Source organism: Castor canadensis, chromosome 15 (assembly GCF_047511655.1).
Source record: "Castor canadensis chromosome 15, mCasCan1.hap1v2, whole genome shotgun sequence".
NCBI classification, from domain to species: Eukaryota; Metazoa; Chordata; class Mammalia; order Rodentia; family Castoridae; genus Castor; species Castor canadensis.
Window position 1 is genome coordinate 93,794,355 of NC_133400.1, and position 15,226 is coordinate 93,809,580.

General features: G+C 36.4%; 1 protein-coding gene across 4 annotated transcripts in view; it reads left to right on the forward strand.

Moving 5' to 3' along the window:
• The first annotated feature begins 2,100 nt into the window (after positions 1-2,100).
• Adarb2 (adenosine deaminase RNA specific B2 (inactive)) overlaps positions 2,101-15,226 on the forward strand; it is a 512,182-nt gene continuing 499,056 nt past the window's right edge. Inside the window, exon 1 of one of the 4 annotated variants that reach the window (XM_074056752.1) lies at positions 2,101-2,606. In XM_074056752.1, coding sequence (XP_073912853.1) covers positions 2,507-2,606 — 100 coding nt within the window. In that variant the 5' untranslated portion in view covers positions 2,101-2,506. The remainder of the gene's footprint in view (positions 2,607-15,226) is intronic. The other 3 variants (XM_074056753.1, XR_012442201.1, XM_074056751.1) reach the window with 3 other exon arrangements.

Genomic DNA, 15,226 nt, shown 5'->3' on the forward strand with positions numbered 1-15,226 from the left:
AGTATGAATATTTGTCATTGTGAATCACTTCTTTAAAAGCTTCTTCTGCTAGGATAAGAGACACCCATTTGTGTCACTCTGACTTCACTGTTACACCATCTAGAATGTATTATGTCTCACAAAACGAAATACAGAAAACAGCATAGATCTCTAGTAAAATAATATTTGCATAAATTATATACAAAGTATACAAATTGGGGAACTTCAAGAAAAATAAAGATTTGCCAAGATTTGGATCTTAAATAATTTTCTAATCAGGGACTAAACTAAGTTTTTTAAAATACATGTTTCAGTTTTATTCCCCCTCCTCACCAAAATTGGAAGAAGCATAGAATTTAGAGATTCTGTTTTCTGCTTCCCCTGACTACAGTCCTAGTACAAGAAGGGTCAACATATGTGAGTCTCAGAGGCAGTGTCTCTGCTTTCTGTGGTGATGGGCTATGAGAGGCCATTAATACATTCCAGCAGCCTAGCTGTGATGGGGCACCTGTTTGCAACATTGTCTGAAACATCTTCCTTAGTTACTCAATTCCTTGACAGATTTTCTGCAGACACGTAAGTAGGGCAACCTTGGATTACTGCAGGTGAATGGTGTGAAGCACAGAAGTTTCACGGACATAGTTCTACAGCTGCCTTTCTGGATAGAGTTAAAACTTTCAAATACCTTTTGTATTGTAGGTTAAGTGGGCAAGCCATATACTTTTTCTATATTCACTAGAAATTATCAGTAGCATTAAATTCTGATGTTACTAGAATGGAAATGTTGAACCCAGCCCAGAAGAAGAAGCTGGTTTGATTGTAGTTACTGGTCTGAAATGAGACATACAGTTAAGTGTTGTAAGAGGTCTTTCAAAATTATCTGCTGGATAGATTTAAAAAACAACAAGTGATTAATGTATGTCAGTTACTGTTTCTACTGATTCGAAAGTTGAGCACAACTATGAGGAAGGTAGTCTTTCTACTCCCATGTTCCAGATGAGGAAACTGAGGCACAGTTTAACTTGTCCAAAATCATAGCCATAGAATTAGGATTTGAAATCAAAGATCCTTCTGACTCTGTCTCTCTGTCTGTCTGTCTGTCTCTGCCTCTCTCATCAATGAAACTGAGTTATGATCTGTCAGCTAACCACAAAACAACCTATGAACATCCTAATTACCTTTAATATTCCCTAGAAAAATAATTTTTCTTCCATAAGGGAAATTATTGAGAAATTTCAAGGCCCACGCAGAGCTTCAGAAGGAGTATGAGAGCAGTGAATAACAGAAATACTGTGTATTGTTTTTTGTATCAACATATTAACTCATGCTAATAAAATTTTAGAATGAATGTTTTGAAGCCATTACTATTGCTGAATTATATACCTTTTGATATTTTTTTAGAGGTTTATGATGCTGTAAGTACAGTCTTAAAACCTAGGCTATCCCTGAAAAAAATTGTTCAAATGTATTTCAGTTTGTCATTCACCTTCTCATAAATGTTTCTTTCTTTCATTTGAATGTTACATTAGGCAACAAATCTATTGGCTGAGAGCTCTCCTTACCTTTCCTGTAACTGTTCCCTCAATAAAATTACAGAGAAAAACTCTCTGTAAAATTCAGAATCAGATCTTAGCATCTCAGTCTTTATGTAACACTTCCCTTTTGCCTAGGGTTATGAAAGGGGGTGAGGGGACAAGCTAGCAGACTCTGAGAAATAAAGACACCCCCCCACAAAGAGATTGTCTCCCGGGAATTGCAAATCTCAGTCACTTTCTGAGGAAGTGGGGTCTCTGATTCAGAGAGGTTTTCTCCCCCTCCATACAATGAGCAGGATAGTGAATTAACTAGTTAAAAACTGTTGGGTTAGAGAACACAGTCGCTGTGTCTTTTTGAACATAGAGAGTGATTGCAGCAGAGAAGCCTGGTTATCCCAGGGTAGGGTCCCCTTCTGCAAACCTCTCCTTGGGCCTCTCCCAGGGCAGTCTCTCTCCTTCCACCAAGTCCTGGGCTGCTGAATCCATCCAAATGGGAGCTGAGTTAGCAAGCTGCCAGGGACAGAGGGGCTGGTGCTGCTGATGTCAGAGCCAGCAGACGGTTGTGATTGGATCTAATTAGACTTTGCAGCAGCAAATAGATAAGCTCCCTGCGTGATTGGCTTCAAAGTGGCTGGTGCCAAACAACTAGCAGAGGTGCAAAAGTAGCAGCCCTGCGTTGGGAGCCCAGATGAAGAGGCAGCCCGAGGAGAGCTCTGAGGCTGCTCAGGAGCGGCAGGTGCACCTTCCCCCAGCGCTTTCTGCCCAAGGACAGATTCGGCCCTCCGGCTCCCAAAAGAGGCTCTCAGCCCAGCTGGAACCAAGTGACAGAGAACAATTAGAGCGCGCTCACATGCTCGGTCCTAAAAAGTGAACCTGCTCTCTGATTTGCAAGAGCAGAAGCCTTCGCGGCCGCGGCGACAGCAGCAAGAGCCAGTAAGGTGAAATTGCTTAAGGAAGAGCTCCAATTCCCCTCTCCCGACTGGGTCTCAGCCATGGCATCCGTCCTGGGGAGCGGCAGAGGGTCTGGAGGGCTAAGTAGTCAACTCAAATGCAAGTCCAAGAGGAGGAGGAGGAGGAGGTCCAAGAGGAAAGGTAAGAAGCTCGCTCTGCACTCGCCTCCCCTCTGCAACTCTCCTGTCTCCCCTTGTCCTTCCTGCGATCTCTGTTTGTCCCCAGCAGCTTCACTTTAAGCTGCTGGGTGGGATGTCCACACAGCGTAGGGAACTTACGAATTCAAATCCCTTTGTAAATGGCCGGGGGCTTCCGCCAGCGCAGAAGGGACAGTGAGCTGAGAGAGCGGCTGCTCCAGAGACGTTTGACAGGCGGCAATGCAAAGAAGGGGAGAGGGCTGTTTTGGGAGCATTAGTGCTTTGACTAGAGGATGTTTCCTTCTCTGGGTGCCAGTGCCCCCAAGGCTGGCACTGCCTTAGACCCTCTTGGAGGCCACAGTGTCACCCGACGCCAAAGGAAACACTCTCCTAAGCCAATATACATAAAAATGAGGAATTGCGCCCTGGCGCCAGCTCTTCCCATCCAAATTGTCTCCAAGGAAAAAGTGGGCAAAACCCTGGCAATCGTCTCCCCAAACTGGCTGGCAGTCCTTACTTAGTGAGGTAATTCTGTCCTTTTGTAAACACCGGAACCTACAACAAACACAGGGCTTGTCCTTGGAGAAACAGGCAGGAATTAGTACATGAAAAGAAGTAAGCATTACATCTTGTTAGTGGCAAAGATAAAGCTACAAACCCAAGAAGGAAAAAAAAGCAACCAGATGACAGGTCGCTACTGAGAAACTGTCATTCTGAGCCTTGTTACCGATATTCTTGGAGATTGGCGGTACTGAAGTTAGTCACTGTTATCACAAGCCCAGAGCTTCCACACAAGGGCTTGTATATAATTAGCAATTGCTCCGATGTGAGAGGCAATGCCTTAAAATGCCATTGTAGCCAGTATGCATTCCACAGAAGGATGGAAAGAGGATTTTAATGCCATCCTTTCTTTCTTAGAGAGAACTTATGTTATTGTTAGCTCCTTATTGTGGGTCTTCAGGAGAAAGTTTCATTATTTTAAATGTGTAGGTTTTTTTTTTAAGTGAGCATAAAGCTATCAAGAACAGTTGGAAAGATACAAGTAAATATATTAGATTTCCCAGTTGTTCTAACACAGGATGCATTGTTAAGATAGAGTCATGTTCTGCATCCTCTCTGGAGAATTTTCATCTTTGTGGTGGTCGAAGATAAGTTTCAGTCTGATTGTTTCTTAATTGCTTGCTCACAGTCCCTAAGTCTGTTATTGCTTCTTCTGATAATAGAAATTAGCCAAACAGTTTGAAGACATATATGTCAATAGCAAGTAGTCATTAATTATGACTGAGTATCAGAACTGCTGGGAGCAAATATGGCCTGAAAACTTCCTTAAAAGGCTTCAGAACCTTCGTTTTCAGAAGGGGGATGATTTTTGTATTTCTACTTTCACTCTAAAATGGATAAAATGTGTGTTTGATACTCACATTGCTATTTGAAACTATTCTGAGACCAACTTGTTGGTTTCTTCTAAAAACAATGCTAACAAAAGTGACAACAATATTAAGAAAACCAAAGCATTGAATACTGAGTAACACTTTTACTTCAGGTGTTCATGTTTCCCAATATTATTTTAGTTTGCTTAATATTTAAAATTAGGAGTATGGAATATTTACCAATAATTCAATCTATAGAAATATAAGCTGATGGAAATTTCACACTTCTTCAAGTTCATTTGCTTTATCATTAAATGCCAGGCATACTAACTTAGAAAGCATTCTTTTTGGAAAGAAAAAAGAAATCTGAAAGAATTTACTATAAACTTAGCTATAACAACTCAAAATAAAATTCTTACGGCAACTATTTCTACATCTTAGTAATTTTGACTACACTGAGCCTCTCAATTTTCATAGACAAATATTAAAGTGGGAAAAAATCAATCAGGATTTATCAAGATTCATAAACCAGTTCCTCTTCTGCATAGATTTGTGTGAGGTGACATTTTCCGTGGGATCTGCCAATAGCTAGCATTGTAGGAAAGTCAAATCACACAGCTAAATATTCACTTTGGGGAAAAAAGTTCACAATATAAATATACAAGATCAAATTAAAGAATAACATAGCAAGCTAGGGGACACATTAAATAATTATTTATACATTCCTGGAAGTAGATGGTTTTTACAAAATTCCTAGTTATTGTTGTTTATCTGTTCTACAAAGAACAATAGTGAGTTTAAATTTTGTCTTACTAGTCATGTACCTCCACCTTAATTAAATAAAATGGCCTAAATTTTTAAGCTTGTATTACATTAAAACTCTAACCTTGCTTCAACTTAAAATCCACATGTGCATGCATGACTGTTAAGGAATTTTAGTTAGGTTGTACTAAGTAGTAATGAAAGACACTGATTGTAAGTACAAAGTAAGAGCTGTTCTTATAAGTGATTAAATACAATTAAGATTAATATTGATCTTTTGCCTATGACATGTATACTTTTTCCTATTCTAATGGACAAGAGTTGTTTTTGAAAATGCATGTTAGCATTTAGTTTGCCAGTGCTGTGAAATGCTACTTATTTTCCATACATATTGTCTGAGAGTGGCTTTGAAATGCTGTGCTTTGTATGGTCAATCGGGCTCTGAACTAAAACATTCCAGCTATAGCTTAAGTTGGCAATTATATGATACTTTCATTATTATCAACCCATTGTCCTGGGAATGAAATCCTTTCCTGTCCAAGAGTCTTTAATCATTGTAGCACATAGGAAGTAATATGTATCTTTAAAATATTTTTTTTTAAAAAAAAGAAAAGTTTCCAGTCACAGAATATGACTTTCAGGGATTAACTAGCAGGAGCCTATATTTCTCTCTCAGATAAACTTTAAAGAAAATTCAAGGAATAAATCCTCCCTACACACACACCAATCTCACTTCTGTTGTTAAATCAACTCCTCGTATCATACCGTTATGCATTTTCTCCATATGTGATATTTTAGTAAGGGTTTTCTCATAAAAATTATTTATAAGTGATATATATTTTTATACAAGTGGAAAATGTGAAAATTTGACTTTTCTAAGGAAAAAGACAAGCAACTGGAAAAAAAAAACATAAGAAAGAATAGGAAAAACATCTCATTTTCGCATATACAGCAGAGTAATGTCCACATCTCATGTGATGTGTGAGAGACTTCAGTTTATCCCGCTTCTATTTCATTCAGAGACTTTGAGAAAATGATAGGAGCACTAGCACTTTATGGAGACTGACGGTTTCTTGCCATCACTAAATAACTGTATGTTTGATTGCCCACAGAAAGGACTAAAAGATGCACCTTATTGTATTGGGAAGAATTACACAAGGAGATTATTAATACCCTCATCTGTTATGTAGTTATATAGGATAATATCTGCTTGTATTAGAAAATAACTATGTGTAAATATTGTAAAAGTATACATACTAACTCAAAATAAGGAATGTGAATATTTAAAGGGTTTTTTTTAAATTAGTATTAGCTCGATCAGATAATCAAAAACAGTGTAGCACATAAAAATCAATTGCTTAAGAACCTGTCAGTTAATCTCCAAACCATAGAATAATGTCAAGACAATGTTCAAAGAGTATCATAAATAGTTTTCATTTATCAAATGGTACATATAGAGTAAATTTTTTAAAATGGTACATATATTCTGCTTTGCGTATCTGTTTTTCTGTCTTTTGGGAATGTATTTTTTCTTCCCCAAAGAAGAAATGCATTGGCACTAAATGCATTTTGCAAGTAAAATATTTTTAAAGCCCTGCTTACTACTGTACAGAATGTATAAAATGACTAAAATTTCTAGAAAGTTTTTAAAAAGTCTCTTTCAAGACAAACATATTTGGAAATAAATTGTTAGTCCATATACATTCAGTTGGTGCCACAAGGTAACTTGAAGGATACAGTTTTGAGATGTGTCATTCTTCCACAAATTAGAGAAGGAAAGGAACTTTGGGGAGTGTGTGAAAGGCTATGTAGACAATGCATTGGCAAATCAGTGAAAATTGATTTGCGCATTCACACATGACAATGGCTTTCTTTGTACCATTTGACCAAAAAAATCAGTTAACTTGAAATTCAGCTGTGGTTCCTGGGTGGTTGGTTATTCCAGGTTTTAGAGAATGGGAAATAAATTTTGAGACCACCACCACAAGGTAGCTCTATAAAAGTAAAGTGATGAATCTTGGGAAAGCGATGGAGAATGGAGGGGGCTGTTGTGAAATGCAAAGAAAAAAGTTGCCAAAAGGGACAGAATAAGTGGAGCAGATGGATGGCAGACCCTGGCTTGTTGTGAAATGAAATTCCATGAAAAATTAATGAAATAGAAAGACTGTGCTCTGGATGAGGGTACTGCAGCCGTATGGCTGTCCATACCCTGCCATGCCAGAGAATTCCACAGCGCTGTCACTCTGGCTGGTAAGGGACACAGCCCTTCTACACCACCACCGGCTGGAGCCCTGACATCCTCAGCCTATCTCCCTCCCTGACAGCTCAAGAGCAAGGACTGGATTTAATGATGAAATCAAATTGATTAAGCCGTTAGCCACCATCTAATTGTATGGGGCTTTTTTCCCCTTTTCTCTCTTTTTAAAATTTGTATTAGTGCCTCTGGTTTCTAGTGACCCGTGTAATAGCAGCAATTTGAGATTGCTTCGAGGGCATTAGATACGATGAGTGAACTTGAACTTAGAATAAAAATATGAGGCGCATGTATCCATATCTAAATAGCGGTGATTGGGTTATCTCAGAAGAACTTTCTCAGGGAGCATTATGTAAGGAAAAACAGAGTAAGAAATTGTAATTTACGTTATGAAAGCATCCAGTGTTTAATTGAAAAACTATATGTGTACATGTTATGTATACATATATATGTATTACTGCCTTAGTGTATGAGTTTATATACACTAAAAACAGCTGAAACATTTGAGCAGATTTTATACTTGCCTGCTCCTTTTTCTATAATGTTAGAAAATAAATGTCAGTATTTTTGTAATATGAGCAGTTTTGAACAACTTCTAAAATCAAAAATAATTATATTACTCTGCTCTGAAATTTTAAAATGTTATTATATTAATTACATAATATATATATTATATTAATAGATATTGCTGTGATAGATTTGGCTCCTAATTTCTTGCAAACAAGATTTCTAGAAGGACAAATTTACATATCATAAGAAAGATTTTATATTTGACAAATTGTAAGAACTTTTGTAAAGGCCACAATGTACTCCAAGCACAACAATAAAACAATTTTTAAAGACAGAAAGATTTTAAAAGGATTTTAAAAGCCATTTCGAAACTGAAGAAAGGAAAAAAAGGTCAATAACAAGTGAACTATGAAAAGCATGACTGTCCTTTATAAAATAGTCAAGGAACTGACTGCTTAAGTTCTCCTTGTGGTTGCATGGGTACCTGAAAAAAAAAAAAAACAACAGCATAACAATGCCTACTGGCTGATGTGCAACCCTGATTCATGTTGCTAAGCATTTGTAAATAAGACGAACCTAAACTAACCCCTATCTGTACAATTAAATGATTTTCCTTCACTCAGAGAAACACATGCTGTAAATGCTTAATTAATAAAAGGTGGCTATTTATTCTTAGCTATTAATACATGATAACTCACTTAAGAATGCCCCAATATCAAATACAGGGATGTTGTTTTTTAAAAGAGAAGAAAATAGTTTTTTTTAAATTTATGTTCATGTCTATGTTCTTATGAGGCCTTAGCAGATTTAGAAATTTACAAACTTACAGCAAGAATTGCTTTTCTACTTACATATATTAATCCCCGATAAGAAGACATCTCTGTTTAGTGATCAAAGTTGAGCTTTTCTTTGCTTCTTTATTTTATCTAGCAGGAATGAAGGGCAGGGGTTTTGCATCTGATTTCTTGGCTGACATTGTTTAAGCAGTGTCACAGCAAGCAGAATCTTTTCTTTAAATCTCCAATTGCAAATTTATGAGTGAATCAAGTTCCCCAGAAACCACAACTAAGAATTACCAACTTAGACGCTGATTTGTTTTTTAAGAGATCTGTAATTTTCCTAAAAATAAACTGGGCCGCTTGCAGAGACAGCATACTTTTTCTGAAGAGCAATATGTTTCTGAAAATAAAGAGTTAATCTGAATTGCCTGGGTCTTTTATGTACACTATGGGTATTTAATCATCTTTTATTCTAGTTATAGGTATTGAGTATGAATGGCAGCAAAATAATTGCATTTTATTCCTTTATTGATGGAAAATGAATACAATTACTATCTGGTTTATGGTAAGAAAATGGAGAGTAAATGTCCCCTTTGTGTTGTAAAATACAAATACATTGGAATTCACTATCACCCGTTTTAAATTATTAGAATTTAAAAATTGCCAATAGTTAAGTTTTTAAACTCATGTAATCTCATGTAACTGTTATGTCTATATGAAGGAGAAGATTTCATGCTTGATTAATAAGTAGTGTCCAGTAAATGAAACATTCATAAAAACAAAGAAAAGTAGCATGTGTGTTTAAGATTGAAGAGAAATACAATATAAATGCTCAGACGATTGCTAGATATTTAAGGCCATTCCTTATAGATATCTAAGTGATGAAAATTAAAAGCTTTTATGACCTGTGGACACTTAAAATTCAGACAAGATTGAGGGTGGCTTCATTTAGCTGCTTCTGATGTACAGAGGGCAATTAAAATTGTCATGTTTGTGTAACTGCTAATTCAGTTCTAACATGAACCAGGGCTGAAGCCTCTCCACACCTTATGAGATCAAAATCTCATACAAATTAGAAAGAAGACAAAAAAAAATCCCATACTATGAACACAAAGATGCAATAGGGCAGATGTTGTTTTTAAGTGTAAGCACCCATCCACTTATATTGATACCAGAACTCCAACCTGGCCATATTCATCCCATTCAGCATTTTTATTTCAGTGTGAAGGATAACTCATTAACCACACAGACCAACGGTTCTGTCTGTAACTGTTGTTTTGTCATTTGGGTAACAAATAAAACTAGTAATCCTGATTTGATTATGTTTATAAACTCCTTTTCTAAGGTCTGTAGTAGATGGAGTGAGTCTTATACCTCAATGATGGCCGAACACTTTCAGATGACTTAAATATAAAGGAATGCATTCCTTTAAATACCTTAACCAGGATGTGCTTTGAAGAACTTCATAGATTTAATTAATCTTTGCTGCTCCATTTATTTGAGATGAGATCTCTGATTCTTGTTTCCTACTGCCTCATCATTTTGTAATGTCTTACATGAGTTCTCAAATATGTCTTCTCAAATGTGCCATTAAAATAGGACAGTTTGTGGGGACTCGATTCTCTCACACTAAAGCCTATTTCTACTAGAAAATGTCAGCCCACCTCTAATCCCTTCTTGTGGTTAAAAAGAAAGAAAAGTGGAGAGGCTCTATTTCTAAGAAACAGGATTTGATACTCATTTTAAGCTAGTGGAAAGCATATACCTAGGATACCAATAACTGATTTAAAAAACAGATTGCATTAGTCAAAGTCCACGGGAACTGCACAGCTTTCCTCTCTTTAAAATAAATGGAATATTTCCTAAAATTTTAATTGCATTTGGAAAAATGCAATTTAGTAAACATGACAGAAATGTCAGAAAAATAGATTTTGACCTCCTCTAAACCCCAAGTCTGGCTGGGTTCACTCATCCCTGTCTATAACAGATGCTGCACTCACATTGGACTCATGGCTGCAAAAATAGATGTAGCCAGAAAAGAAATACCCACCCCTCCATATTATCCTATGTTCATGCCTAAGTACAGAGGCATGAAAAGTATACAAATATACACAGGCTCAGACACTATCTGACATGCACAATTTTTTTTAAAGACTATAAATTTGGGAGATGAGCAAAAGATTATTGAAAAGCAGTGACTTTTAATATTCCTTAGGTGAACAAAAATATTGGTCATCCAATTTTAGCCACAAGCATAAAGATATTTAATTCATGCTTCAACTGTATTGCTAGTATGGCTGAAACTTTTAAAAGAACTATTCAGATTTTAACAGGATTCTAACAGAAGATGTCTGACAGAATGTATATGGTTAAAAGCAAAATTTTTGAAATATCAATTAATTCTGTGCTTTCAATTTTCTCTCTAAAGAAGAAATCATGTTAAAATAAAAATCACTTGTTAGAGCCCTCAGAAAAACACTGGGACAAGACAATATTTGAAAATTCCCTGAGATAGTAGCACAGGAAGTACACTAACTTTGAGAGCCTTTGAAAGATGCAAAGTTAGACTCTGAGACAAACTCAAGGCAAATGGCATTGCCTCTAAAGGTAGCTTTGGTGTGTGGGATTGAGTTGCCTCCATGTCTGTACATCACTCCACTCTGGGAACTGCAAAAGTGCAGATTTTCAGCACTGATTTGAATTGAGGGAAATATTTACTTATTAAGAATCTAGGTATACAAGCTTATTTTTAAGCCTAATAAATGTCAGAGTTCTTATAATTTCATGTAATCACCCCGAGTTTCAGGGAAGTTAAATCATGTCATGAGCTTTTGTTTGTAGCTAGTGAATATAATTCAAGTCATTAAAATTTGTACAGATTCATAATAAATGCATGTAACATATAGACAGGCAGACTCAAGATTAAAATGCAGGAGCGTTTATTGAATTATTGAAATGTTAGAAGATTCCTGAATTCTAGAACAGTAGTAGTCTAACATATGAACATTTTAAAAAACATATACCAAAAAAATCTTGCCTAAACTTCTGAAAGCATTATGGAAAAAGGATGCTAGTTTGTGGTTGTGCTCCAAAATACTGAAGAAAACATTAATTGCTTAACGTTAATAGTTGAAAAACATTACCAATTGAAATTTCCCTTTGTGGCTATTTCACACCAAGTAAAATGAATCTTTTTGGCTTTGCCAACTAATAGAAAATAATCCATCTTCTTACATCATAAAACAGGAAATAAAAAACACACCTGTACATAGGGGCTTTAAAGGAGAGGGAGAGACACAGAAAATATCTTGGGAGGCTCTTTTTTCTATGCCATATTAGAGTTCATCTCTCCTGCACTTTATTTTATGCAGCTTTCAATGCAGAAAGGACACTTGATCTAAAAATATGAGGCATGTTATCCAATTCTGCTCTTTGTATGATTTTGCTTCAAACTTGTATGTGTATTTAGACAAGAACTGTATTGGGTATGTGTTTTAGTTATTTATCTGTTTATATACAACTATATCTCTAGTGCCTACTATGGGTTAGGCAAGGACCTAGATACAAAAAGACACAAGAAAAAGAAGTTGACATGGCCCTTCTCTCTGACCTTATATTGTGTATGGAGACGTGAAATAAATACAGGGACTGAAAATAATCTATCATGACTCCAATGCACTATTATGATCTACGGTAAATATTTTTAAAATACAAAATGGTACCCATTGTTTTTACAAAATTGAGTACATGTTGTATGTCCTTCATTATTTCAAGTGAAATCATTGAAATACAAATTCCTCCATGTTTGAACATTTTAATTTCTTCTTCAATACCAAAACATAATAGTGACTCAATGAAAACTCACTGAGATTAATTTCACTTTTGAAATGGGAATTTCTTAAGGAAAGAGAACACTATAGTAAAAAAGAACATTTTCTACTGATTGTGTACAGATCGTATGAGCTATAGTAGCTTTTGTAAGGGAGCAATCAATGTGGTGTTAGTATATAGGGATGATAGTTAGTATATAGGGATTTAATCACCCCAAAGATGCACAGAAAATAGAAAAGAATAGTCTCTTTGGTTCTTAATTTGCTAAACAATCTGCAGGTTTGAATGTCTGGTGTGGCTTCTATCTTCTTTGTGACATCTCAAAGATGAGTGTCACGGTATGCATCTTTGTGTTCTCCAAAACTGGCATAGTGACCATCTCTTTGTATGTAATCAATAAATGTGTGTTGGAGAAATAGCTACAGTTGTAGGTTGTAAATTTATAATGTGTACTGTCTGACTTATTTTTAAATCAGAGTTATGTATATTGGCATTCATCCATTCATTTATTGAACACCTTCATTTGTTCACATGCTAAATGGTAGGGATCAAGCAGTATAGGAAGTTCTAGAAAATGTTCTACAATAAGGAGAAAGTAAATCTTAGTGTGTTCTGCCTTCTCTGTCCTCTATGCTGAAGAGATATTTTACAAAACTCCCCTTTCAGAGAGTGTGGGAGACTCACTTCTTTTGATTGGCATGCTAATTATTCATCAATGTTTTGCATATAAGAAATGAGATGAAATCCTTTGACTCAACAAATTCAAAAGAGCCTGAGGTCCTTCTTGAAAAGCAGACTTCTAAGACTGCTCCCATCACTAGCATCCCTGGGGTACTCTTCTCAGTCACCTCTTTCTCCCTCACCTGCGAGTCCAGCTTGGGCAGCTGTTATCTCCATAGGAAGTATGCTCCTCACTGGGATATGAAGTTGTCTTTCAGTCTCCCACACCTGTAATCAGTGGCCTAACTTCCTCCATTAGGAATGTCCAGGTTCTACCCAAGTGCTCAGCCACCACCACTGCTAAGGGCAAACATTTGTGTGCCTTTGTATGATGCAAAGGTCTGGCACCAAGCCAAAGTCATAACTTAAATTACAGTCTCTTGTAATATACCTTGGCAATTTTTGTAACCAAGGACAGCATCTCTTTGCCTGGAGGTCACCTAAAGTAGGATGTACACTCATTTGTCGAATGCAGTGGACAGCTATATAATCATAGAAGAGTTGGAAGTTCCACATCCATTCAGTGTTTCGGTATGTGGTCGAATGTGAAAAAGATGACAATCATTGAGTATATCCCTTGTTTCTACATGGATAGCATGCTTCTTGGTATTTTTAATCTTACTTATTAGATAACTTTATAATCATAGCTATAATTTCTATTCATCTGTAACCTGCCATCTCTTTCTCTATCTTATATACACTAACCTAAGCAGGAGGCATACATAATAAAACCCACACAAAAAATGCATCACCAGAAGACAAAATACTTTAGTAGGTACTGCATGCTTGGTCTGCAGCAATAATACTGGCTGAAGTAGTTAAGCCTATGTATTCTATCTATAATCATACTTGAGAGTATTTTAAAACTTTAACATCACAGAAATTAATAATACAATGGATTGTACACTATTTATATATAGTATATATCACTGTATTATTTGTATTTATCTATCCATATTAAATTATAACTTACCCACAGTAGAATTCTGGTATTAGCACCCATACCTCTTTACTACAAAAGCGTTTTATCTTAAATCCAGGGTGGCTAAAGAAATGGTGCTTTCTCCTCCTCTTGTTCTTGAACTTTTCTTTTGATGGTGTTCAGACTGAACTGTTCCTTCAGCGTTTGCTGAGATGGCTTGGTTTGTGTCTTTCTGCTCTGAAAGTTTACTTCCTTATGTCTGGGTTCTTATCACCAGTATCCAAATATTTGTGATGGATAATACTCAAATTTCAGAAATGGATGCAGTGACATTGTCTTCTGTACTTGCAGCATGTTTCTTTCCCCATGGTTCTGTCTTGCTGTTTCCCTGGGAAGATCATGCCTTCTTCACACTGTCCTGGGATTATATTTTTCTGGTCCACAGGACTCACGTGAAATGTTCTGGATATGACTGAACCAATGGTGTGTGATTTCTTCTGATATATTTTTGCAAGAAGGAATGGTGTTCTAGTCAGTGGTCAGGTCAAAACGCGTCTTACACTTAATAAAAGTGAATAGAAAAAAATAAAATAAAGAGATAAAAAGGAAATAGAATAGGAAAGAAATAAAAATAAATAGAAACAAATATATGGTGCTATCCCTACTACCAACTTTGCAGTTTGGTCACAAAACACACAAAAGCACATGAACAAGAACTTCATGAAACTGATTTATCAATTTTACAAAATGTTTTACTATTCCAGAGGTCAACACAAGACAAGAGAGACCATATCCTAAAAGATCCATTTTGTTCAGATATTCTACTTCAGTGTTTTCAGTGAGATTCAGTAGATTTCTCAAGTGTAAAATCTACAATGATGTGGGTGTTTAATTGTCTGTCCATTTGGTCCTTAGGCAACATGAATTAAAAAATGCTAATATTAAGTGGGCATTTACACTGTCCTAAGTGCTTAGGAAATAAAACCTCATTTAATCCTCCCAACAATGCTACAGAATAGTAATATTGTCTTCATTTTGCAGAGAAAACCATTGGAACACAGAGAGGTTGAGGCATGACTGAGGCCACACATTCAGGTATCCTAACTTCTCAGTCTGATGATACCCTTGTTTATCAAAAGTTCTGATGCCATCTTCCTAGGTTAAAGGCTGCTATCCCAAAAACGGGAAGCGTTCTAGATTTTACCACTTTTAATGTGGTACTTCTGGACAAAGTTCTTCTTTCACCTGGTTCTTCTCTTATTACTCTATGGTACTGCAAACTTTGCCAAGACCCCTGTGGTCAATGGCTGAAGCCCACAGTCCAACAGGACTTAAAGTACTAGAATCAGAAATACTTAACCTGGTTCCCCTGAATGATCCCTGTCACTGGTCCAATCCTCCTGGTGCTGGGCACAAAAGGAAGCTTAGTAGGTGCCATGTGCCCATCATCTAGGGATACCACATCTTATGTGATGC